The sequence below is a fragment of the Mercenaria mercenaria genome, chromosome 6 (assembly GCF_021730395.1).
Source record: "Mercenaria mercenaria strain notata chromosome 6, MADL_Memer_1, whole genome shotgun sequence".
Classification (NCBI taxonomy): domain Eukaryota; kingdom Metazoa; phylum Mollusca; class Bivalvia; order Venerida; family Veneridae; genus Mercenaria; species Mercenaria mercenaria.
In genome coordinates, this window is record NC_069366.1 from 23,755,125 (window position 1) to 23,779,086 (window position 23,962).

Here is a 23,962-nt window from a genome sequence, read left to right on the forward strand (position 1 = left end):
ATGTATGTCTGAAAGTCATGGCATATTTAGCCTGGTTGTTCGTCAGTCTGAAGGCTATTGTATGTTTCGCGTGTTATTTTGTCCGTCTGGAAGGTATTGTATTTCATCTGATATTTCGTCAGTCTGAAAAATATCGTATGTTTCACCAATTAATTTGTCTGCCTGAAGGGTATTGTATGTTTCGCCTGTAATTTCGTCAGTCTGAAGCGCATTGTATGTTTCACCTGCTATTTCGGCCGTCTGAAAGGTATTTTTTGTTATACCATTTATTTCGTCCATATAAAAATCATTATATGTTCCGCCTGTTATTCAGTTTTGTATTTTTATTACTTATTTCGTCCGTCTGAAGGATAAATGTATGTTTCGCCTGATATTTCGTCCGTCTTAAAGGTATTGTACGTTTCATCACTTATTCCGTTTGTCTGAAAAATATTACATGCTTTCCCTGTCATTTTGTCCATCTGAAAGGTATTGCCTGTTTCGCCTATTATTCCATCTGTCCTTATCAAGGTTATTGTATGGTTTGCCTGTTATTTTGTATGTGTGAAGGGTACTGCATGTTTAGATTGTTCTTTCTCTCATCTGAATGGTATTGTATGTTTCACCTGTTATATTGTCCGTCTGAAAAGTATTGCATGTTTCGTTTGTTATTTCGTCCATCTTACAGGACTGGTATTGTATGTTTCCCCTATTGTTATAAAACTGGTTGACAGCGGAATTTGTGCGTAATTAAGTCTTAATTTAGAATTCATATTTCAAATTTGATATCAAGCTTTAATTGTAACAGGCTTATTACTAGAAAGGGGGATTTGTCTACTTGAAGCATGTGACTGCATATAGTAACAATTTAAAGCATAACAAAAGTTCCATCTTGGCCACATCTATATGAATAATTGATGGTCATCTTGGAACATTTTGGTTGCAATGTCTGTTTTAAATATTGATCAACAGTGTGTGAATCTCGGAATTTGACGTAAGAACAAGACCATTTTACTTTTTGACATATATTCGCTTTATTTTTTTCTGTTTAATTTATACATAATTTATGTTTGTCGATTGTCTATGAAGTTCTACAACTTATATTAATCACTCTCGACATCTCATTCCTGATGGAATCCATCGCCATGAGGACATGAGAGAAGAGACCAGTTTCCCTGTTAATGATGAGCGCCAAGCAAGAGAGCTATGGTACCATTTTTCACGTCTTTGGTATGACGCGGCCGGGAATCGAACCAACGACGTCCCGCAATCGATGCGGACGCTCTATCATTAGGCTATGGAGGCAGTATTTTTTCTCTGTTTAACATCCTAATTTGATGTGCTAAACAGTCTTCGTCCTCGCACACAACAAACTTACTTGATCAAGTAATTCATGGCTATAATTTAGTAGTATCTTTCCTAAATCTGGTGAATGTGACATCCGGTCATCGGAAGCACGAATTTGTTGCACGCAATGAGACGGTCGCAATATGGGTTTGTTTTCACATATTGTCCATGCATTCGAAGTTAACGTCGTATGTTAAGCTTTGTGATAATACGAGGATTGAATTGTTTCAGAAACGCCACTTTTCCATCCTCGTATCAATTTATACGTACTCGAGCCAGAGAGTCACCTCAGTTAGGAAAGAATAATTTTAATGTAACAGGTTTTTCTTATATCACGGAGTTTGATTGGCTAGCTTGTTATTTCAACAGTTTGCGAGTTCAGTTACTCAGTCAAGTGTGACTTACAAACTCCAAGTGTTCCTTCTAAAGAGAAGTAAAAATAAACTCAGAGTAGTTCTTGAATCAAATAACAACAAACGAAGAATTGTATAGCTGTTTATTGGTTAAGAATATACACTGATTAAACTGAAACAAAGAAGGTTTTCACATATAACAACATAGAATAGAGCAGAATATAATAGAACAGTTTCATTATGCAACAACAAGAGAACCTGATGGCATTCGGTTTGCATTAATTAGTTTGCTACTTTTCATTCTTGCACGACTTCCTTCATATGCTTTATTTTTACCATAACTGTTAATAGTAAAACAAAGTCTTCTTATAATTCAGGCATGCACACATTTTAGGAGTTATTTCAGGTAATGTAGAAAGTAATAAAAAGCTAGAAACGACGCTACAGGTAAAATAAAATCTTGTTATCATGATCTTTTACCTTCAAGGGTGACCTGACCTCTGACCTGTTGACATGGGTACTACATTCAGCAAGTCAGCTTGATGAACTAGTTTTATGAAAGGCCTTCCGTTTGTGTAAAATAATTGGGAGCAGACACAAATTTCATCTCTGACCTCTAAATATGACATTGGCCTAGAACGTTTTGTCCTGGTTTGTGTACACTGCATACTATCTGGATGAGGTTAACACTCAATACTTGACATGAAAATACTTGACATGTACCGAACATGACTTAAAGATATTTCTTCTCACACTATGTCTGAACCTGACCCAAGACATAGTGACCCAGGACATATGCTTTACATGGCGTCCAGTTTTATGAAAATCTATAAAATCTATAAAGCGGGATTCTATGGAATAGAAACGAAGTTCTGCTATTTGACATTTGTTGTGCATGTTGGACCTGGAAACCAGGGTTGTGCGCTCTGCATGACGTCTTGATAATATGAATAATTTGAGCTAATTTTAATGAAAACATTCCCAGCGATTTAGAAGATAATGAACGGACGCGAATTTAAGCTATTTGATCACTCATCTGCATGTCTGACATTGACTTTGTATCGAGAGAACCGAGTTGTCCACTCTGCGTGCAAACCTGATGCTCCTTATATGAAACAAGAAGATATGGAGAAGACATGAAGTTAAGATAGTTTACCTCGAAGTGAGATATTGACTATGAACCTAGTGACCTGTTTTCGCGAGTTGAACGTTGTTTGGATGAGATAAGAAAATGATGCTTGAAGTTTTTTGAAAACGTAACATCGGTTATGAAGATATGGGGCGGACACGATGGACACACGGTCGGACGGACCAATGGATGGTCAAGCGCTGTTACTCCAATATAGCCTTCTAACTACTTTGAATCTGAGGATATATACAAAAAACTTTAGCTGTCTGACCAAAAACTTTCCCATTTTGTTGCAAGTTACTCGGGAAATCGACGTTTATATTTATGCGCAGTACATACAGATCATGGAAATATTAAAATACCGCTTATTAGCGATGATTTGCGTTAACTTTGTGTCTAACATCGTAAACAAGGTCAATTTGTCGTTAATTACGGTAAGAGAAACAATATAAAGTCAACAGAAAAGATCCCTAGACTACTTTTCAAGGTGGCGATACATTATTAAAAGCAACAGAACATGCAAACTTATAAAAGTGTTGATATTTGTTTCTTGTTAGACCTGTCACCAGATGCTTTAACTACTACATATGAATATAAATATACTATGTAACAAATATACCTATTAAGTTGCCGTATATTACAGTTTTTTCCAGAGGTGGGAAAGAAGCTTAATTTATAAGAGTATACTATAAAATAACGAAAACTGTAAAGTTGCCGTATACAACAGGTATCTACAGAGGTATAAAAGAAAAGAAGCATGTGCATGAGACTGGTGTTTTTTTCCAACTATTCTAGGAAGCAGTGATTTTGGATGTTGATGGCATGAAACAAATAAAATCATAACAAAATATCTTAAATCGTCAAGCAGTGGTAGTGTTTTCAATTACGCAATAAGCGTATATAAAACCGTATACAAATGTCACATTTTAACAAAATATATACCGTCGAACAAAAAAATAATGATCGTCATGATTCAGTATAATAGCAAAATAAAGTAATATGTAGAAATAAGTTCTATGTACAAATATAATCTGGCTGAATCATTAGGAAATCATCTCTTGTAGTCTGTTGTATGACTTACTCTGATGAATCGTCGTATAGCGGTGGATACACATCTTGAAGTTTGATACCTAAAATTAAAAAGAGCGCAACTCTAATGTCGGTATATACAGGTAAGTTTAAGTAAGTGCGTATACATAAAAAACTCTTTGCCATCCTTTATACAAAGTTTAAGTACTTTTCCAAAACCAGAATGAAAATCTTGTAAATAATTTCTGAAATCTATAACAGATTAAAATTTCTAAAGTTCGCATCGTAACACAACACTTTACACAAATAGCATAACGCACGTCTCTAACTATGACGACGTGACGTAGCAAAAGAAGACCATAGAATTTAGTACGTGATCAGTAAATACACGACATCTAGACATTCAACGTTTAGGTACCTGTTTTAGATTCAATCCATTCTCTCTGTGTTGTCACATTGAAGTAAATGGCTGGGACAAATCTTTTACAATAAGAAGCTCCATAACTCGTAATACCAAACTGTTCCCATCGTCCTGAAATAAACATGACATTTTATACACCTTTTAAGAAACAGACTCTTGCTTTAATCTTTTATTATCAGCCGGAAAAATCTCATGCTTGAAATTATCAGACAATCAGCAGAAATAAAGAAATTATGAGGACCAGACAAGACAATGTTCAAGATCAATTTATTCCAAACTAGTGATCGTATTTGAATATTATTCTATTCAGTTAATCTATTATTAAATTGTAAAAATACAGCTCTATATGAAAGTAAAGCTTTTCATTTCTTTTAAATGACACATCATTTATGCTATATCATTACCGTTTAAATGCCATATATGTGTATGGCCATGTAACGAAAGGGAAATGTCAAATTTAAAAAGCATAAAGATTTATTCATTCAAGCAGTATATAATCCGGATAACGTATAATAATGTCTTAACTTAATGGTGACCACTGAGTAAATAGCGGCGTTACAATCTTTTTTTAAAGATAAAATACGATATCAAAACGTTTGACATGTTGAATAATTCCAAATAATATCTTCAAGTCAGCTTTAAAATGTGCAGATCTCATATTAAACCTGGACAAAATCTCAAAAACAAGTGACCAAGGATTGCAGTGGGGTGGGAATACAAAGTCCCCTACGGGTGCAAAACCAATTTTACTTGACATGTATCTTATCAAGTTATCTTGACCTTGGGCAGACAGCTATGGGTCATATGCGCGACGATAGTCTAGTTATGGGGAACATAAAAGCATCCAAGATATGTTTATAAAACTTGGTATTTGAATAGATGGCAATATGTAGATTATGCACATACATGTCCTATGTTGGTAAAAGGTCAAGGTATAGATTGCGAACAGCATGGATCCAGACCAGCCATCGCATCTGCACAGTCTGGTCAGGATCCATGCTGCTCGCTTTCAAAGCCTATTGCAGTTAGAGAAACCGTTAGCGAACAGAATGGATCCTGACCAGACTGCTCGGATGCGATGGCTGGTCTGGATCCATGCTGTTCGCAAAGCCTTTATGTTGGTTTTCTAATGGCGCGGCTCAAATATATGTTAATTATATGTGATAAAATGTCTACACCAACAATGTAGCCTCTTACCTATTTCATTTCTGCAAACTAAAGGTCCACCACTATCGCCCTGTAAACACAGAAAAAAATAGTTTAGTAGTCACCAGTTATAGAATATTGCACACATATATAATACCAATACTGTTACTGTTGTCTTGAAACATAATTTTATTACTGTTCTATAAAATCTAAACCTTTTTCTCCTTTACTGGATGAATATATAATAGTAAAAAAGGGGCTAACTTTTGGACAATCGTGTAATTTTTAACATTGAGGACGATTAATGGCCTTCACGATTATCATGTCCTCAAGATGCACTTGTATAAACCGACACATGGTAAAATTAATATTTCTAAATACCATGCCTTAATATGTAATCAACTGCTTATTTTTGGACAGACAATTACATTGTAAACTCAAAACATACTGATTAATAAGAAGGAACCTGATTAGATATCCATTTCCTATAACGTTCCATATCCGCATTGTCAGTGCACCTAATAATTTATATTTACTGAAAATTACTACTTTCCAACTATTTTATTTTTTTTACATATCTTTCAGTACTTTTAGAATTTCTAACCCTGTACCCCCACCCCCTTCTCCTCCTTCTCCTACTAAAATCTACCATTTAGTGTGCAGGGAGAGAATTTCTGCATACTGAAACTCTCAAATTAATCTTCTTGTGGATAATGATTTTGTACAACTGCATTTAAAAGTTCAAAGTAATGACATTAATTACATACATAGCAAGCAGCCTGGTAAGGTTTAGCATTCTGTACACATACGCCGTCATGGGATACAGTATCTTCTGTTAGACCTGCTAATCTGTATCTTTCTCGACAGGTTTTCTTCTCGACAATATCAACTCTTGACTCACCCAAGTCCTTCTCCGGGTTCTCTCCTGATAAAGGAATATAAAGAAGCAGTTTAAATCTAATACACAAAAAATTCAAAGAAAGTTTTAAGAAGTATAAAATATTTTGTGAGTTGTGAACTGTGCAGAAAATATCTAAATTCCGATCGACATACGCTTGATATTTGATGCCTCAAGTGAAAACTGCTCCACTATTAATAGGTAACAATTTTGATAGAAAGTCCACAAAGGAACACCAACCAAAAAAAAAAGTCCTACATAGAACAGTGTTGCACTTTCGCTCCAGAAACACTAACGATTGAAGAAGGGCACTCTGGGTGAAAATTGACGAAGAACAAACCGTTTAACTGATCTTAAGTGTGAACGAACTACATAAATTAGAGCGGCCGGCATGAAAATTACAGGGAACTCACTAGGAGTAAGGCAAGTGTATATCTGGGAATAAGGTAATGTGTGTTCGTTCTGATTGGTTAGTCATGTAAACAAATCCGAGATGTGGTTATTGAACAAGAGCTGTCTCCATAGGATGACACATGCCCCCGATGGCACTTTGAATGAATAGTTATGGCCGATGTTAGAGTTTAGGACCTTTGACTTACGGAGCTGGGTCTTGCGCGCGACACGTCGTCTTACTGTGCCATGCAAAGTTATTTGAAAATCCATCCATGGATGACAAAGATATGGACCGGACACGCCCATCAATGCACTATCCTTTAACGTCTAAGTGTGACCTTGACCTTTGAGCTACGGACCTGGGTCTTGCGCGCGACACATCGTCTTACTGTGGTACATATTCATGCCAAGTTATTTGAAAATCCATCCATGGATGACAAAGATATTGACCGGACATGAAAATTGCGGACAGACCGACAGACCGACAGACAGACGGTTCAAAAACTATATGCCTCCCTTCGGGGGCATAAAAATTGAAATATTATACTACATTTACAGAACTTTATAGTACATTTTGATAAAACATATTATGTGTACTGAAAAAGGTTTGATCGAGCGCTGTCAACTATGTAAAGAGGGAATCATCTTATTCATATGAAAATTACTTAAATAAAGAATCTCTATTCATATGTTTTCATCGATATTTTGATGGAACTAAGATAGTGTTTGAAAACAAATTAGACATGTATGTTTCGATATATGGAAGGCCGTACAGGTCATAATGTTAGAATGGAAGTCTAACTGGGAAAAATGGTGGTCTCTAACCTATAGTCAAAGAGTATGTTTCTTAGATGACGTCACAGTTATTCCGTCTGGTAAGTAGAATGACGGGAACGCTGATTTGAATGATAAATGTTCAGTGTGCATTTCATAATAGGGAATCGATCTTACCGATTTTCGTCGCGAAGCGACGAAAATCGGGATCGAATCCCACTACGGTAACATACGAGGGTATCCAAACAACACATACTATCCAAATAAAAAAATATGGAGTTCCGGTTTAGACCATGGGCGTGCGACGACCCCGATGAATTCGGGATATCACGGTCTTCGTTAATGCTAATAAGCGTCCGTCAGATCAGTAGGCGAAACGCAATATCCGCACAATAAGATGTCTGCGACCCGAAAGAATATTCAAAGTAAGCTGTTAATTTTGTTGCGTCAGAAGCTAATCAGCCGGTAACGTGACTACACTGATATAATTTGTGATACAAACATGCTTTATTCAATACTGAGTAGCATTTTTAAACGGCGACATTTTGAACATTTTTATATTTAGAGTGAGAGTGGATACACGTTACACTGGCGCCGACATTTTGAAAATTTGAGGAAACAAAAACATTCTCCAAGGAGTTCTTCAGCTCGGGGAATGAGAGAATAGATTCACCTTTGTGTCGCTTTTCAGATCGTATTTTAATTCCTTTCCGGTACTTTAGTTTCTTTGAACTTCTCTTTTACTAAGCCAGTATCCTGAATTTTTAAAATTAAGAAATCCGTGATTTTACTTGCAGGCATGACTGATTAATGGAATTATTTTACTTTTATATAGAATATGGACGGCACTCCAGTACAGCATGTGCATGGTTGGACCTGTTGACATTTTTAGAAACGTGAGTAACTAACTTTCCATTGTATTGTAAGAATGTAAACAAACACCCCATAAAAAGCATAGAAATTCCTTATTTTTTACATTTTTATTTATTCATCAATTTGAAATGGGCCTTTCAGATTATTATTTCTTAAGGCTCACTGCATGTATACACAGTAATTAAGTTGAGCTTATGATTCTGCCGATAAGCTGTGCTCGGCCTAAATACAGGGAATCGGATTGGCTTATAGAAAAAATATAGGTTTTAAACAGACTGGTAACATTGCCCGATCGGGCTTTCGACATAAAAACTAACATTTTTTGAAAAATAGTAAAGATATTTCTTTCAAACTTGGTTCATCTGTTCATATGACACAAATTAAAATAAAAATAACTTGGTTGCCTTCAGTTTTGGTAGAATTATTTCCCCTTTTCAGATTTTTATGACGCATAATTTTTGAAGTCCAAAAAATTATGTGTTAATGCATTACATTATGCTATTGGCGTTTGTTTCGTATATTCCGCACTCATTTGACACAATGCAAATTGTCAACAGTCGGGATAGCGTTGATAAGCGCAACTTGGTGCAGACATGCAATTCGGCTTGATCTTTGGAATATATGTAATACTGTTTACATGTCGTACTGATACAACCACATTTTAAAATAAATTCGTATTGATACGTCCACATTTTAAAATAAAGTCATATCTGATCCCTAACAAGTTAGTAATTACAAAAATACAGCCCTTATCTGGAGTTCTGAAGCATGCTCAATTAGTTGGTCAGAATTATGAAGGAATTGAATTCAAACTGTTCCATAAATGCAAGAGTTTAAGAGTTAGTCAACCATAATCATGCAGAAGATGTAATTACTTTCACAAATCACAGGGCTCAAATTTTGGACTCGCTAAATGCAAGTCAATTTCATGGAATGCAAGTTAAGATAAAAATTTCACACAATTTATTTTGCAAATACAAATAATAGTCAAAATTGTTGCGGTTTTTGTTAATGTTTGTATAGATTCGCTTTCATTTGAGGATAACAGAAAACACAACATCTGTTTTGGTTCTAAAGCCATTTTTTGTTGAATGGATTACTGATTATAAAGAAATGTAGAGGTCTATCTTATAATTAAATCTAGAACGCAGGCTATCTTACTAATTTGTACATGTATACAGTTGAATCGCTGTTTATAATATTAGGTACGAAAATTTGCCTTGCCGTAGTTTCAGCCAGTAGTTAAGTTACGCCATCAATGATGCGTTCCGAATTACTTTGAAGGTCATTTTGAGTTATAACGCACAAAATTGTATGCCAAAGAAAACTGTGCAAATGATATTGATGTTCTAGCATGATTTTTTAGGATATTCTAACATTCTTAATTGAAAGTCTAAATTTGCAAGTAGATTTCAGATTTAGCAACAAGAAAAAAAAAGCTACATGCTAAAATTTGCAGTACGTTGGTCAAAAAAGTTAAATTTGAGCTCGGCAAAATGCAAACTGAAGCCGCTCACATTACTTTTTAATCCGATGCATTCAGTTCCTGTTCTTCTAGGAATCCCCAGTCGAGCATGTCCCAAACAATATGATGAAGTATTTTGAGGGTATGAGCTAGACCAGTTGTTTTATGGTTCAAAATTCAGCTTTAAGTTCAGGCATGTGAAATTGGTGTCAGGCTTGGAAAATTTTCTATCTGGTAGCCAGCATGGGTTAGTTGAAATCTGAATTTTGTACACTGCAAACATACTCAAATACGTTTAAAGTTATACGTTTATGAATAATGACCGTCAGATACCAATAAACAATTGTTACGTGAATTGTAGCATTTTGTCGGCTCCTGTGTTCATACTAAACTGAGGAAGGCATAACAGATTCTTCTAGCTGCTTTACCAGTCTGTTTTTGCCTTTTAATGATACCGAGCAAAGTGAAGGTCATAGACCACCAAGTCAAAAAGGTACCTGGAATTCACTGGGTTAAAGTAATGTTTGGCTGTTCTGGCTGGTCAGTCGTGTAAACAAACCTACTCATACAGTGACTTTTCTTTTTTCAAAACTGAAATTTTTAACCGCATTTACTTCATTTCATTATACATTTTGACAAAATTTGCTACTGTTTTATTTTCATTAAAAAAAGTTCTATTTAACAAATTTCTCCCGCCATGCCATTGGCAATGATATAATTGGGGTCATCTTATTGGCATGAAAATTGAAAAACTGCGAAAAGGTATCATAGCCCTTAGACCTTTGAAATTTAAAAACAGCTGGTTGTCCATGTTTTCTTAATTTGCTCACTTTTCACTTTTTTCAGGCATCTTGGTATATTATACAGAGTATTGTTGTACTGCTCCAAAGTGCTTGTTGACAGACTGAAACCACTTGTTTGCGGCTCATAAGGTATTTCTATCTTTCTGTTTCTTTATTATATAGTTTCAGCTGTGGGAAGCAGTTTCAATCATTCAAAATGCATGATATACTGTATACAAATTAGTATTTGTGTGAATAGATTTTTGCGATTGAGTCAGTGCATAGAATCAAATACCAAGGAACATTAGGCTTAAAAAAAAATGTCTGTTTCCTGTATCCTGACCTTCCATAAATTTTTGGCCCGACCCTAAATGGATGGTCCGTCCGCCTTTGTCTTTGAGAACATTTTTTTCAACTTTTTGACAAAAAGTTGCAAAACTGCACTTTTTATGCTTTAAACATGGACAGTGATGTTATAAATCAACTTACTGATGCTGTAGGGGCATAACCCCCCTATTTGTATTCATGTTTTGACACAAAAATAATTTCCCAAAAGTCTCCCTAAAAATAATTTTAAAAAATCCAAAGAAAGTTTTTCTGACCTACCTACCCTAATTTTTTTTAGCATGTTACCGGAAACAAATTTTTTTAGACCTTATTTAAGACTCCATTTCAATTTCTTGATGATAAAGCATTTCTGGACAAAACCATAAAATTTAACACATGTATGCAAATTTAAACAATTATTAGCTCGATCACCTGTCACAGGGTGACAACATGAGTTGATGTCCGTCATGTGCCAACAATTTGTAAAAAATCTTCTTCAGAACCACTGGGCAGATTTACACCAAACTTCACAGAATGATCATGGGATGGTCCTCTTTCAAAATTACCCAAAGAATTTAATTCCATATAGAACTCAACGAAAAGAAAAACTTTGAAAATGATTTCTTGTCAGAAATTGTTAGCCGGCAGGGCTTTTCATCCTTATATGACAGAGGCCTATATTCGGCCACTTCCCAATCCAAAAATATTGCATTTTTTTCCCAACATCCCAAAATGCAAGGTAACATTTCCCAAAAAATCACATCAACAAAATAATGGTTTAATTTTATTTACATTTTAGTGTTACCGGAGGAAGCGGTTCTCAGATATTGATTTTTTAGCTCACCTGTCACAAAGTGACAAGGTGAGCTTTTGTGATAGAGCGGCGTCCGTCGTCCGTCCGTGCGTCGGTAAACTTTTGCTTGTGACCACTCTATAGGTCACATTTTTCATGGGATCTTTATGAAAGTTGGTTGGGGTCTCTTTTTATCAATTTACAATATTTGATTTCTGTTTTACAGGTTCACTTCTTTAGAGCAGGCAGCTACAAAATGGAAGGTCAACAAATACAGTATACTTGAAAAGCCAGAAAGAAACACCAGAAAATATAAAAAGACAGAAGAACAAGGGAACTTTAATAAAAAAAAAACTTTTAAGGATAGGAATTCAGGATTTACTTAGAAACTAAATTTATTTTGAGAACAGCAGTGTTTGACTAAGCTCTGTTACTTTAAAAGATAATGTATTATCACATTGGTTTTGTTATTGTCGAGCCCGCTTGCGGAAGCGAAGACATAGTTGTCCAAATGTCTATGGGACGTATTACTGGAACGCCCCTGGCAGGCGTGAGAGCGGGCGGCGTCCACAGACCTTGTCCGGAGCATATCTTCTACATGCATGGAGGAATTTTAATGAAACTTGGCACAGTTGTTCACCATCATGAGACGAAGTGTCATGCGCAAGAACCAGGTCCCTAGGTCTAAGGTCAAGGTGACACTTAGAGGTTAAAGGTCAAATTCAAGAATGACTGTCTGGAGCATATCTTCTTCATGCATGGAGGGATTTTGATTAAAGTTGGCACAATTGTTCATCATCATGAGACGGAGTGTCATGCGCAAAAACCAGGTCACTAGGTCTAAGGTCAAGGTCACACTTAGAGGCCAAAGGATACAAGACTGAAAAATTCAAGAATGACTTTGTCCGGAGTATATCTTCTTCATGCATGGAAAGATTTTGATGTAGTTTGGCACAGTTGTTCACCATAATGAGAGGGAGTGTCATGCGCAAGAACCAGGTCCCTAGGTCTAAGGTCAAGGTCACACTTAGAGGTCAAAGGATACAAGAATGAAAACTTTGTCCGGAGCATATCTTCTTCATGCATGAAAGAACTTTGATGTAGCTTGACACAATTGTTCACCATCATGAGGCGGAGTTTCATGCGCAAGAACCAGGTCCCTAGGGGTAAGGTCAAGGTCACACTTAGAGGTCAAGGATAAAAGAATGAAAACTTTGTCTGGAGCATTTCTTCTTCATGCATTGAGGAATTTTGATACAACTTGGCATAGTTGTTCACCATCATGAGACGGAGTGTCATGCGCAGGAACCAGGTCCCTAGGTCTAAGGTCAAGGTCACACTTAGAGGCCAAATGTCAGATACAAGAATGACTTTGTCCGGAGCATTTCTACTTCATGCATGGAGGGATTTTGATGTAACTTGGCACAATTGTACACCATCTTGAGACGGAGTGTCATGCACTGGTCCCTTCTTTTGAATTACTTCCCTTTGCTGTTACTATAAATAGCTTATATTGTAACTTTTTCATTACAAGTCGTAGGGAAAAATCGAGACCACTTTTCTGTAGTACAACATGCATGTTACATCCAATTCTGAGGTGTATTTTGAGCTATCTCTACCTGGTCAGGATTTTTGTGTGGACTTGTAATTTTTTGGAAGGGTTTCTTTTTTTTTTTTTTTTTCCTTATTAACTTCCCTTAGTTGTTACTATAAATAACTTACATTGTAACTTTTTTATAATTGACTGTAGGGAAAAACCAAGACCACTTTTCTGTGGTACATCATTGATGTTACTTTCAAATTTTGGGTGTATTTTAAGGTATCTTAACCTGGTAATGATTTTTTTTGTGGACTTGGAAAAATAAAAGAATTACAATAATTTCTAAAAAAAAACATTGTAAACAACTAGAAAATTATAATTCCATTTGCAAATACAGGTGCTAGTGTAAAGCAATTTGCTGTGACGGGCGTATATTGTGACATTCTGGCACTCTTGTTTATATATGGTATGAATGTTAACCTCAGTGAGACGGTCATGCGCAAGCCCCAGGTTCCTATCTCAAAGGTCAAGATCACACTTACAGGTCAAAGGTCAAATTCAAAAATGACTTTGTCCGGAGCATTTCTTCTTCATGCATTGAGGGATTTTGATGTAACTTGGCACAATTGTTCAACATCATGAGATGGAGTGTCATGCGCAAGAACAAGGTCCCTAGGTCTAAGGTCAAGGTCACACTTAGAGGTCAAAGGATACAAGAATGACAACTTTGTCTGGAGCATTTCTTCTTCATGCATGGAGGGACTTTGATGTAACTTGGCACAAATGTTCACCACCATGAGACGGAGTGTCATGCGGAAGAACCAGGTCCCAAGGTCTAAGGTCAAGGTGACACTTAGAGGTCAAAAGTCAGATACAAGAATGACTTTGTCTGGAGCATTTCTTTTTGATGCATAGAGGGATTTTGATGTAACTTGGCACAATTGTTCATCATCATGCGACGGAGTGTCATGCATAAGATCCTAGAATTACTTCCCTTTGTTGTTACTATAAATAGCTTACATTTGTAACTTTTTTATTACTGGTCGTAGAGAAAAATCAAGACCACTTTTCTGTAGTACAACATGCATGTTACATCCAATTTTCAGGTGTTTTGACCTATCTCTGCTGTTGCGGATTTTTGTGTGGACTTAGAATTTTTTTAATATTTTTTTTTTATTTTTATTTTTTTTTAATTTTACGTTCCTTTGTTGTTACTGTAAATAACTTATATTGTAACTTTTTGCAGTCTATTTTATTTGGCATAAATGTTTGCCTCAATGAGACAAGGAGTGTCATGCACAACTCCCAGTCCTTTTGACAGCTGGTGGGCTTGACATATTGCCCGTGGGCATCTAGTTCTCATATTTTTCATGAGATTTTAAAGAGTATGTTCTGTTATACCCCCATGTAGTAAGCTTGTCTGTCTTTCAGTCAGTAGGTTTTCATGGCTTCCAGATGATTACTCATGAAAAGCTTGACCGATTTGAATATTTTTTGGTACATAGTTACAGGTCAAGTTCGACTTTGGGGTCAGTAGGTCAAAGGTCAAGATAACTTGCAAACGCTTTGGCCTGGGATCATAGCTTTTGTAACACAGGTGTAACATGATAAAATACAGGTTGTCTGAATTTGAGGTCAATAGATCAAAGGTCAAGGTCACAGTGACCTTGAACAGTTGAACCGTTTCGAATGATAACTTGAGACCTTGAGCCTAGGATGATAAAGTTTGGTACACAGGTATCACATCATGAAATACAGGTCAAGTTTTACTTTGAGGTCAGTAGGTCAAGGTCACAATAAGGCAAAACAGTGAAATGTTTTTTCAGAATATAACTTGAGAATGCTTGAGTCTAGGATCATGAAAATTGTTAGGGAGGTTGATTATGAACAGCAGGTGACCCCTAATGATGTTTAGGTCACAGGTCAAGGTCACACTGACCCGGTTCTTTAAAATGATGCACGGAGGGGCACCTGGGGTCTTCCTCCACCATTAAAACTGGAAAGTCGCCATATGACCAATCCTGTGTCGGTGTGATGTTAAGTTCAACAAATAAATAACGGTTCTTTAAAACGGTTTTTGTGCAATAACTTCAGGATGCTTGGGATGAGAAACACAAAATTTAGTACAAGGTTGGTCTTGACCATCAGATTACCTGTACATGTATTGATTTAGAGTTCCAAAGGTCAGGATGACCCGGAACATTTAAACCTTTCCATACAACAACTTGAGAACACTTGGGCGGAGGATCATGAAACTAGGGAGATTGAATTTGAGGTCATTAGGTCATAGCTCAAGAAAATGCTGCTTTGATATTGGCTTAGTTCTGTGATAAGGCCATATTGTAGGGGTATAATTCGTCACTCCTGTGACAACTCTAGTGTTTAGCTCACCTGAGCACAAAGTGCTCAAGGTGAGTTTTTGTGATCGCCCTGTGTCCGTCCGTCGTCAACAATTTGACTGTTAACACTCTAGAGGTCACAATTTTGACCTAATCTTTATGAAACTTGGTCAGAATGTTACCCTCAATAAAATCTTGGACACATTTGATGTTGGGTTATCTTGGATCAAAAACTATGTCACCAAGTCAGATCAAAGGAAAAGCTTGTTAACACCGTAGAGGTCACATTTAAGACTATATCTTCATGAAACTTGGTCAGAACGTTAATCTTGATGATCTCAAGGTCCAGTCTGAATCTGGGTTATGTTGGGTCAAAAACTAGGTCAAATCAAAGGAAAAGCTAGTTTACACTCTAGAAGCCAAATTTATGACCATATCTTAATGAAACTGTCAAAATGTTAATCTTAATGATCCATAGATCAGATTCAAATCTGGGTCAAGTGGGGTCAAAAACTAGGTCACCAGGTTAACTCAAGGGAAAAGCTTGTTAACACTCTAGAGGTCACAATTTTGGCCCAATCCTAATGAAACTTAATCAAAATGTTACCCTCAATAAAATATTGGACAAGTTTGATATTGGGTCGTCTAGGGTCAAAAACTAGGTCACCAGGTCAAATCAAAGAAAAAGCTTGTTAACACTGTAGTGGTCACATTTATGACCATATCTTAATGAAACTTTGTCAGAATTTTAATCTTGATGATCTATAGGCCAAGTTAAATCTAGTTCAAGTGGGATTAAAAATTAGGTCACTAGGTCAAATCAAATGAACAGCTTGTTAACACTCCAGGGGCCACATTTATGACTGCATCTTCATGAAACTTAATCAGAATGTTAATCTTGATGATCTTTCAGTCAAGTTTGAATCTGGGTCATGTGGGGTCAAAAACTAGGTCACCAAGTCAAATCAAAGGAAAAGCTAGTTAACTCTTTAGAGGCTACATTTATGATCATATCTTAATGTAACTTGGTCAGAATGTTGATCTTGATGATCTTTATGTCAGTATGTCAGATGAGCGATACAGGGCCATCATGGCCCCTCTTGTTTATTTGTTCTTGTTGTAAGAGAAATTGTACATTTTAGAATACAGATTACAGCAAGTCACATTTTCTTTATTTTGACAATACTTATTTCAAAGCCTGACAAAAGCATCCAGTACTGTTATTAAAAGTTGTTATTCACAGTTCAGCTATATTTCATGTATGGATAAAACAAGTTATGTGATCTGTGATCATTATAAATGTGTATACAGATACACATGTGAACAGTTTATTCAATAAATAAAGTGTAATGCAAGTCTTTGTGATGTGTATATAAAAACAAAATTAGGATTTGTTTTACGAGTAATTTCAGAATTACAATTAACACAGATAGAAAAAACCAAGCCTGCACAAGAAGGCTAATATGTCTCCCTAGACTGAGCTCTTAACCTGCCGTGGTGCAAATAGATTGTTAATGTGTGTCTGTCTGTTAAGTCTTGTTAACAGTGAGTTGCAATCTAGTAACTTTTCAGTTTGTATGATTTTTAGCTCACCTGAGCACAGTGTGAGCTGTTGTGATCACCTCAAGTCTGTCATTGTGCTTCTCAACAATTTGCCTGTTATTAAACACCCTAGTAGACAGTTTTTTTAAATGTTAAAGGGATGAGTTGAAGTCTGATCGATTCCCGATTGAGGCAGTGCCTTATTTCATATTATTGTTTACAAATGGAAAGGAATATCAACATATTGCTTTCTATTCGTAAACATGTTTATCTTCTTTTTTAATAACACACATTTTGTTGGATTTGTAATTAAATTTACTGTGTATTGTGTTTTACAAGTAGGTCTAATGCAACATTCAGCAAAATAATAATAAAAGATAACAGGTTACCGTTTGCAAAATAGAGTTCGTTTGCTCCATAACCAGTGATGTAACATTCCGCCTTGTTCCCTTGTTCAAGTATATACTGCCAGCTGTCTTCCGTTCCAAGACAAATAGGTCTTGTGTAGTTGTCAATTTTAGGGGCAAATGCAAGCTTAAGTAGAGCGACGTCATACCCAAAACTGACATTATAGTCGTTATATTGATGATGAATTTGAATATCTATAACGTTTAATCGTTGTCCATGTGCACCAATGCTGTCAGAACGAACTGATCCAAACGTTGCTGTATACTGATACGGATTTCTTAAAGGGAAAGAATTCAAGTGAATTATATATTATTATGACACAAATCAAAGGTTTTGATTTTGAAATGATACGCTATTCGGTATTTCATCTGTCATAGATTTTACATGAAAATGTAGAATGTTTAGCGTTTGTTGTCAATAAAATACAGACTGTTCAGCAAATTCACCAGATTACTCTTTACCAGAAGCATCCATCTGTTAGAGATAGTACCTAAGTTTTCAAATCATAGGTTTGAAGTTAAAAAGCTTTGAAATGAAGACAAATGTCCATATATTTCTCAAAAACAGAAATATAGACAATATTTTAACCAGAAGTGCGGAGTTATGAGCATTTAATATTTTCACGATAACGAAAATTTTGTGATCAAGGACATGTAACTCTTCTTGAACATGGAGAGCATAAACATCAAAGGGACATAATATAGTCAATATTTTCTAATTGGGTGCATTTGATTTAACATTCAACTTTGATCTGGATTGCTAAATACTGATCCATGATACTGTGTGCTAAAAATTTAGAACATCTGGAACAGTTACTTAACAGAAGAAACTATGCTTTAGCAGAATCTAATAGTTAAGCTCTAACTGGGACTCGAACCCAGGACCCTCACACCTAAGGCAGACACTCTACCACTTCCCTATAACAGCAGTAGCTAATAGCTATGCAGTTTAATTGCTGGATTACATTGCGTGAACTGGAACAATAATCGGTGAACTCCGGATTATCGGCGTATTCGCTTTGTTACCTAACGGCATTTTTTGTGTAAAGAAAAAATATAATCTAATGCTGCCAACGTCATAATTGGTCAAATCTGCCCAAATTTCTCTGACGTGTTGTTCAGAGTATGAACTTACTAACTGGCAGTACCACTGAAATATTACTTACACTGAATATTTTATATTTTCCCTTTTTGCAGCTGCCGAACGGCAAAGACGATAAGATTTGTCCAAATATAAGTAATTATCTTACCAGTTTTGAGAGAATTTCAATTAATGGGAAATTACAGTTACAAACTAAATACCTTTCTGCAACACATGGAGTCATTAGCATTCACTGTCAATCAGTATTATGACTAAGATCGACTGTCATTCATTCATTTCAAAGTTTCATAGACAGAGTCCGTTGTTTACATTTTTATCGTAACCGGTGCACTTTAGTTTAAAAAATCAAAGTATGCGAAGAGCTATGGTACGGTCTCTACATCTGTGTTTCGTTACAGAGTTTCCAAAGATTAATTCATTTGAAATTAAAAGAAACAATAATATAATCTTAATTCCCGTTCAATATCTTGTTTCACATCTTCGTTCTAATTTCCAAACTGTCACGTGTCTGTTAGAAATAATGCAGTCCTTGTTATCAATTATCAAATAACAATGCACGGTTTATAACCCGAATCAATTCCTACTTTGCGTGTAATATCATTGCTTTATCCTTTGGAAACAGTGTTCAGCTGTTCATATTTATTTGTGTTTGAAATGAATGTGCGCCTTGGACTCAAACATCTTAACATAATATATACTGGAATTTTGGAAACGATCTGCAAGCTCTGTGAAACAGTCCGAATGATTACGTCCTTAACCCTTATCGTGCTGGATACAATTGCTTCTGTCTTTGAGACCAGTGCAGATCATTATAAGCCTGTAGATCTATTTGGTATGCACCCCTTTTACAGTTAATGGTACTGTCCAAATTGAAAGATGAACATGTTCGTTATAGAAATATAACAGGGAAAGCGAAAATAAAAATGCACTTACATCACACAGACTACGTTTGAGTAAGAGCATGTAAATATTAATTCCCTTCGCCATTCATTTAAATTTCCATGTGGCTCCAATTCATATCATGTTCAACTTTGTTTAAAGAGTCAATTTAATACAATCACATTCAGTTGATATAACAATGAACCGACAATACAAAACGAAGTTTCTGAAGCAAAATAAGCCAGGGAGACAGAATGAACTTAAAAATAGCACATAGTCTGTTTGAGATTCAAGTTTGGGCAAGAGACGAATAATCGAAGGAATGTTGTTCCATAAGATAATGGTACTTTGTTAAACGAAAATTTGTCATGAATTTATATCACTATTAAATAAATATTTCATATTCAATACTTATCATTTCTCGATATTGAGCTAACACTGGTTTGGAAACGACCATGCATTGTGTGCAATTTATTTCGAATAATTACTGAGTATGGGAATTAGTTAATGCAACTGTATGTATAAAATGCATCCCTACTTTTATGGTTCACTTTACCACTTTTTTCGGGGATTTGACCCCTTTTTATTATGTTTAAGCGTTTGCTGGGTTTTGACGTCGCACCGACATAATTGTTGTCCATATGGTGACTTTCAGACTTTGATAGTGAATATGAGTATTTATGTCCAATTCAAGTAAAACAACATCGTAACAGTTTGTGATAATAACTTCACTGGTCTGTTCTATTTACCTCTTTGATCATTTTTATATTTGTTCTTGTTTACATAAAAATACTAACTTATACTATTAATACTTACAAGCACACTTTAAAACTTCTAAAATCATTTACCTAGACTTAACGCAATGTGCAGCAGTTAAAGCCCATTGCCCAAAAAGTAAGGTACATCCACAGGTTAACCTGTTATATTTACGCAGACTGCAATGCCACGGCCATTCTCCAAGAACAGCTACATCGGCCATGTAAATGAATGGCAGTATCTTATCGTCTATGTATGAAGTAGTACCGCATTCTACAAAACGAAACTCTTCGTTAATTCATGTGGGCTGCAAAACAGGGTAAAAATTTGGCACTATGTCGCTCCTTACTTTTAGGTTCATCAACAGAAAAAGCTTGTTAACAAAGCTTTGATATTTCCTGTTTGTAAAGCAGCCGTTCTTTACAATAAATAACGGACGCCAGATACTGGTGTAATCCATCATTATGAATTGCTTTAACTTCGGACTAAGACTATGCGATGTTCATTTTATCTCAATGCAATCGATTGATAACTCAGCGTTTCTAAATGCCGTCCAAAATATAGTCATTTGTAAAAGACAATGACAGTTGTGGCTGAATTAGCTTCTGTTTATATGTTGTTTTGTGCCGAAAAAGTAATGTCAAAATTCACAAATACGAACTCTAATAATTGTTTGCATTTTTTTATAGTTTGGTTTTCGTCTTTAATGATTTAAAGAAGTGTATCCCTATTTCCTTTTACACATGCTTATAAGATAAGATATAAAAAAATCCGGCCTTACCTGGCAACGAGCAATTTAATATCAACGGGTAACAGGACCTGTTAGAAAAAAATCACTTTTGATTAACTTATTAACTTTTTTTTTATCTGAGAAAAGCAATTTGGTTTAAAACTTTACTGTCTATATCGAATTACTGTATGTTACAGAATGTTACAAAACTTTTTATTTGGCAAAACTGATGTTACAGTCATATAATGACTCCTAACATGAAACAAATACTAGCTGTATAACTGAGGAAAAATAAATGTCTGACATGGAAGATAAAGGATTTTTAACGAGGTAGGACAAAAGCAGCAATTTGAGACACCAAGAGACAAAAAATGCAAGAAAAATGTAACAAAGTCTCTTGACATAATTCGCATTCTTCACTTATTACTGTTTACTTTTTTAAGTTTTTTTTTCAACTAGAGACCAATTCACCACTGTATTCGTCGCATGTAGCATTTTTTTCTCAGAGATTTTGTAGTAAAATGCTAATATGATTTTGTAGTTAAAATGTTGATAGCAACAAGAATTACATTTTTGTAGTTTAATCTTGTTCTCTTAAAAAAGCTAATACAAATAACGATAGTTCTTTAAGGTTTGTTGGTACCATAAACATATGAGCCGCACCATGAGAAAACCAACATAGTGGCTTTGCGACCAGCATGGTTCCAGACCAGCCTGCGCATCAGCGCAGTCTGGTCAGGACCCATGCTGTTCGCTAACAGTTTCTCTATTTGCAGTAGGCTCCAAAAGCGAACAGTATGGATCCTGACCAGACTGCGCGGATGCGCAGGCTTGTCTGGATCCATGCTGGTCGCAAAGCCACCATGTTGGTTTTCTCATGACACGGCTCATATAGATATCTAAAAGTTAAAACATAATACATGCCTGTGTAAACATTAATCATTCAGTCTCTTGAACTTAGTTATGACATTCTAAGTTTCATGTATATTGTTTCAGATACATTTACAAGTATTCTAATTTTGAGTATTTAGTGTTTTACGTACATAGGTTAAGATAAATATAACTGATTACTGATAATAAGGTACTATTGATAAAAACTTGTCGACGTCTTAAAAGACGATATACATTTGTAGTTGTTACCATGAATCTGTAATTGCGGTAATTAGAGAGCACATACGTTTGGTCTTGGTCAAATTCTATGCCAGGCAGATAGCCTTCGGTTGAATTACTCTTAGTTAGCATTAAGCCGTTGTCAACTTTTGTGTAACCTCGTTGTATCCCACGGTTCCCAAGGAAACTGAAACGAAAAGAAATTAAACAGTCTGTGTCAAAGCAGTATGCCTCCAGACTTAGCTAAAAATAATCTTTCTTTCAAATTGAAGTTTGATCATATTATGAACATTAGAATATGAATTTTTGTTTCTAAAATATTTCAAAAGTTCCAAATCAAGAAAAAAATGACCGCGTCTGGAATCGAATCCCGGACTGCCGCAGCAATAAAGACATTTTCCCGTCGTCGTAACCAATAGCGCTATAGCTGAAGTAGTGATTAATGACTTCAAAATATAGATATTTATAATCGAGGCAGTTTACTTGGAGTAAAAGCGTGACAAATGTTTCTCGATTTTCATCGTAAAAAGTAGTAAAAACAGCAAACTCTCATGTGTTTACGTAACACAAAGTTTGTCAGTAATTAAGTTTTAAAGCCTTCTAATGAAATATAGCATTTATTTCAAGATATCTAAAAAAACATTTTTTTGTCGAACTATCTGGAGACATGCCACCTTAAAGATATTATGTAATGTAATGACAAAGTGTATCAAAACATTATACAAGTATAATTCTTAATTAAAGAGAGCATAATTCATAAAATATTGGTGCAAGAGTCATGGACCTTGTGTCATATGATGCGAGTGATGATGTAGAACAATTCTATCAAGTTTTTATCAAATCCATTTAGTAATAACTAAGATATAGTGAAAGTGCATTTAAACTTTATCCTGAAATTCTAAGTAATAGAGGGAATAGTTCATTAAATATTGGCACCAAAGTTATGACCCTTGTGTCATTTGTGTGAGAGATGATGTGGAACAACTACTTTCAGTTTCAATCAAATCCATTCAGAAATAATACAATAAAAGTACATCAAAACATTAACCTGAAATTCTAAGTAAAAAGGGGGCATAATACATGGAATATTGGTGTAAGGGTTATGGCCCTTGTGTAAAATCATGAATGTGGGTAATGATAAGGAATAAATATTTTGATTTAAATGCAAATTCATAAAGTTATTACAGATATAGGGAGAAAAAAAGAGAAAGTGTAAACAAATTAACCAAGGTGGGGACGCGGAAAGACGCCGACGCCAACACCGGCGCCAGGCTGAGTAGGATAGCTTCCAATATACTTTGTATGGCCGAGATTAAATTATAAGAGTATGATTAAAACTTACCAGTACATATCGCATACTCTTGACTGCTTACCTACATGCGGATGCTGAACATTTATGTAATATATCAACTACTTACCCGCCTTCGGATGCAGAGGGCTTACATAGCCAATAAACCATTTGCCCGCCTCCTGATACGGAACATTCAAACAACCTTCCGACATCTTACCCACTTTCGATTGCTAATCAACCTTCGTATGCAGAACATTCATATGACAAATTGACCATTTACCTGCCTCCATTACAACATATTAACTGCTTACTTGCATCCCGTTGCGTGCATCCAGATAATCTATTAACTACTTACCCGTCTCCGGATACAGAGCATTCATATAATATATCGACCACGTGCGCTTACCTGCCTCCTGATGCGAATCGTTCATAAAACAAATCGACTGCTTACCTGCGTCCGGATGCAGAGCACTCATATAACCTATTGACTACTTACCCGCCTCCGAATGCATCCATATAACATACTGACCGCTTACTCGCCTCCGAATGCAGAGCAT

General features: G+C 35.7%; 1 protein-coding gene and 1 long non-coding RNA gene across 3 annotated transcripts in view; one reads left to right on the top strand and one right to left on the bottom strand.

Annotated features, from left to right (window-relative positions):
• Window positions 1-1,807: 1,807 nt before the first annotated feature.
• LOC123549407 (uncharacterized) overlaps window positions 1,808-23,962 on the bottom strand; it is a 113,510-nt gene continuing 91,355 nt past the window's right edge. For both annotated transcript variants that reach the window (XM_053545414.1, XM_045337473.2), the window contains exons 42-49: window positions 22,182-22,301; window positions 21,056-21,093; window positions 20,367-20,547; window positions 17,520-17,815; window positions 6,172-6,329; window positions 5,456-5,495; window positions 4,256-4,369; window positions 1,808-3,938 (exon numbers count right to left, since the gene is read on the bottom strand). In XM_053545414.1, coding sequence (XP_053401389.1) covers window positions 3,886-3,938; window positions 4,256-4,369; window positions 5,456-5,495; window positions 6,172-6,329; window positions 17,520-17,815; window positions 20,367-20,547; window positions 21,056-21,093; window positions 22,182-22,301 — 1,000 coding nt within the window. In that variant the 3' untranslated portion in view covers window positions 1,808-3,885. The remainder of the gene's footprint in view (window positions 3,939-4,255; window positions 4,370-5,455; window positions 5,496-6,171; window positions 6,330-17,519; window positions 17,816-20,366; window positions 20,548-21,055; window positions 21,094-22,181; window positions 22,302-23,962) is intronic.
• Window positions 7,798-12,541, top strand: LOC128557646 (uncharacterized). The gene is made up of 3 exons (XR_008371290.1): window positions 7,798-8,365; window positions 10,654-10,739; window positions 11,936-12,541. It is a non-coding gene; the product is annotated as an uncharacterized LOC128557646 (long non-coding RNA).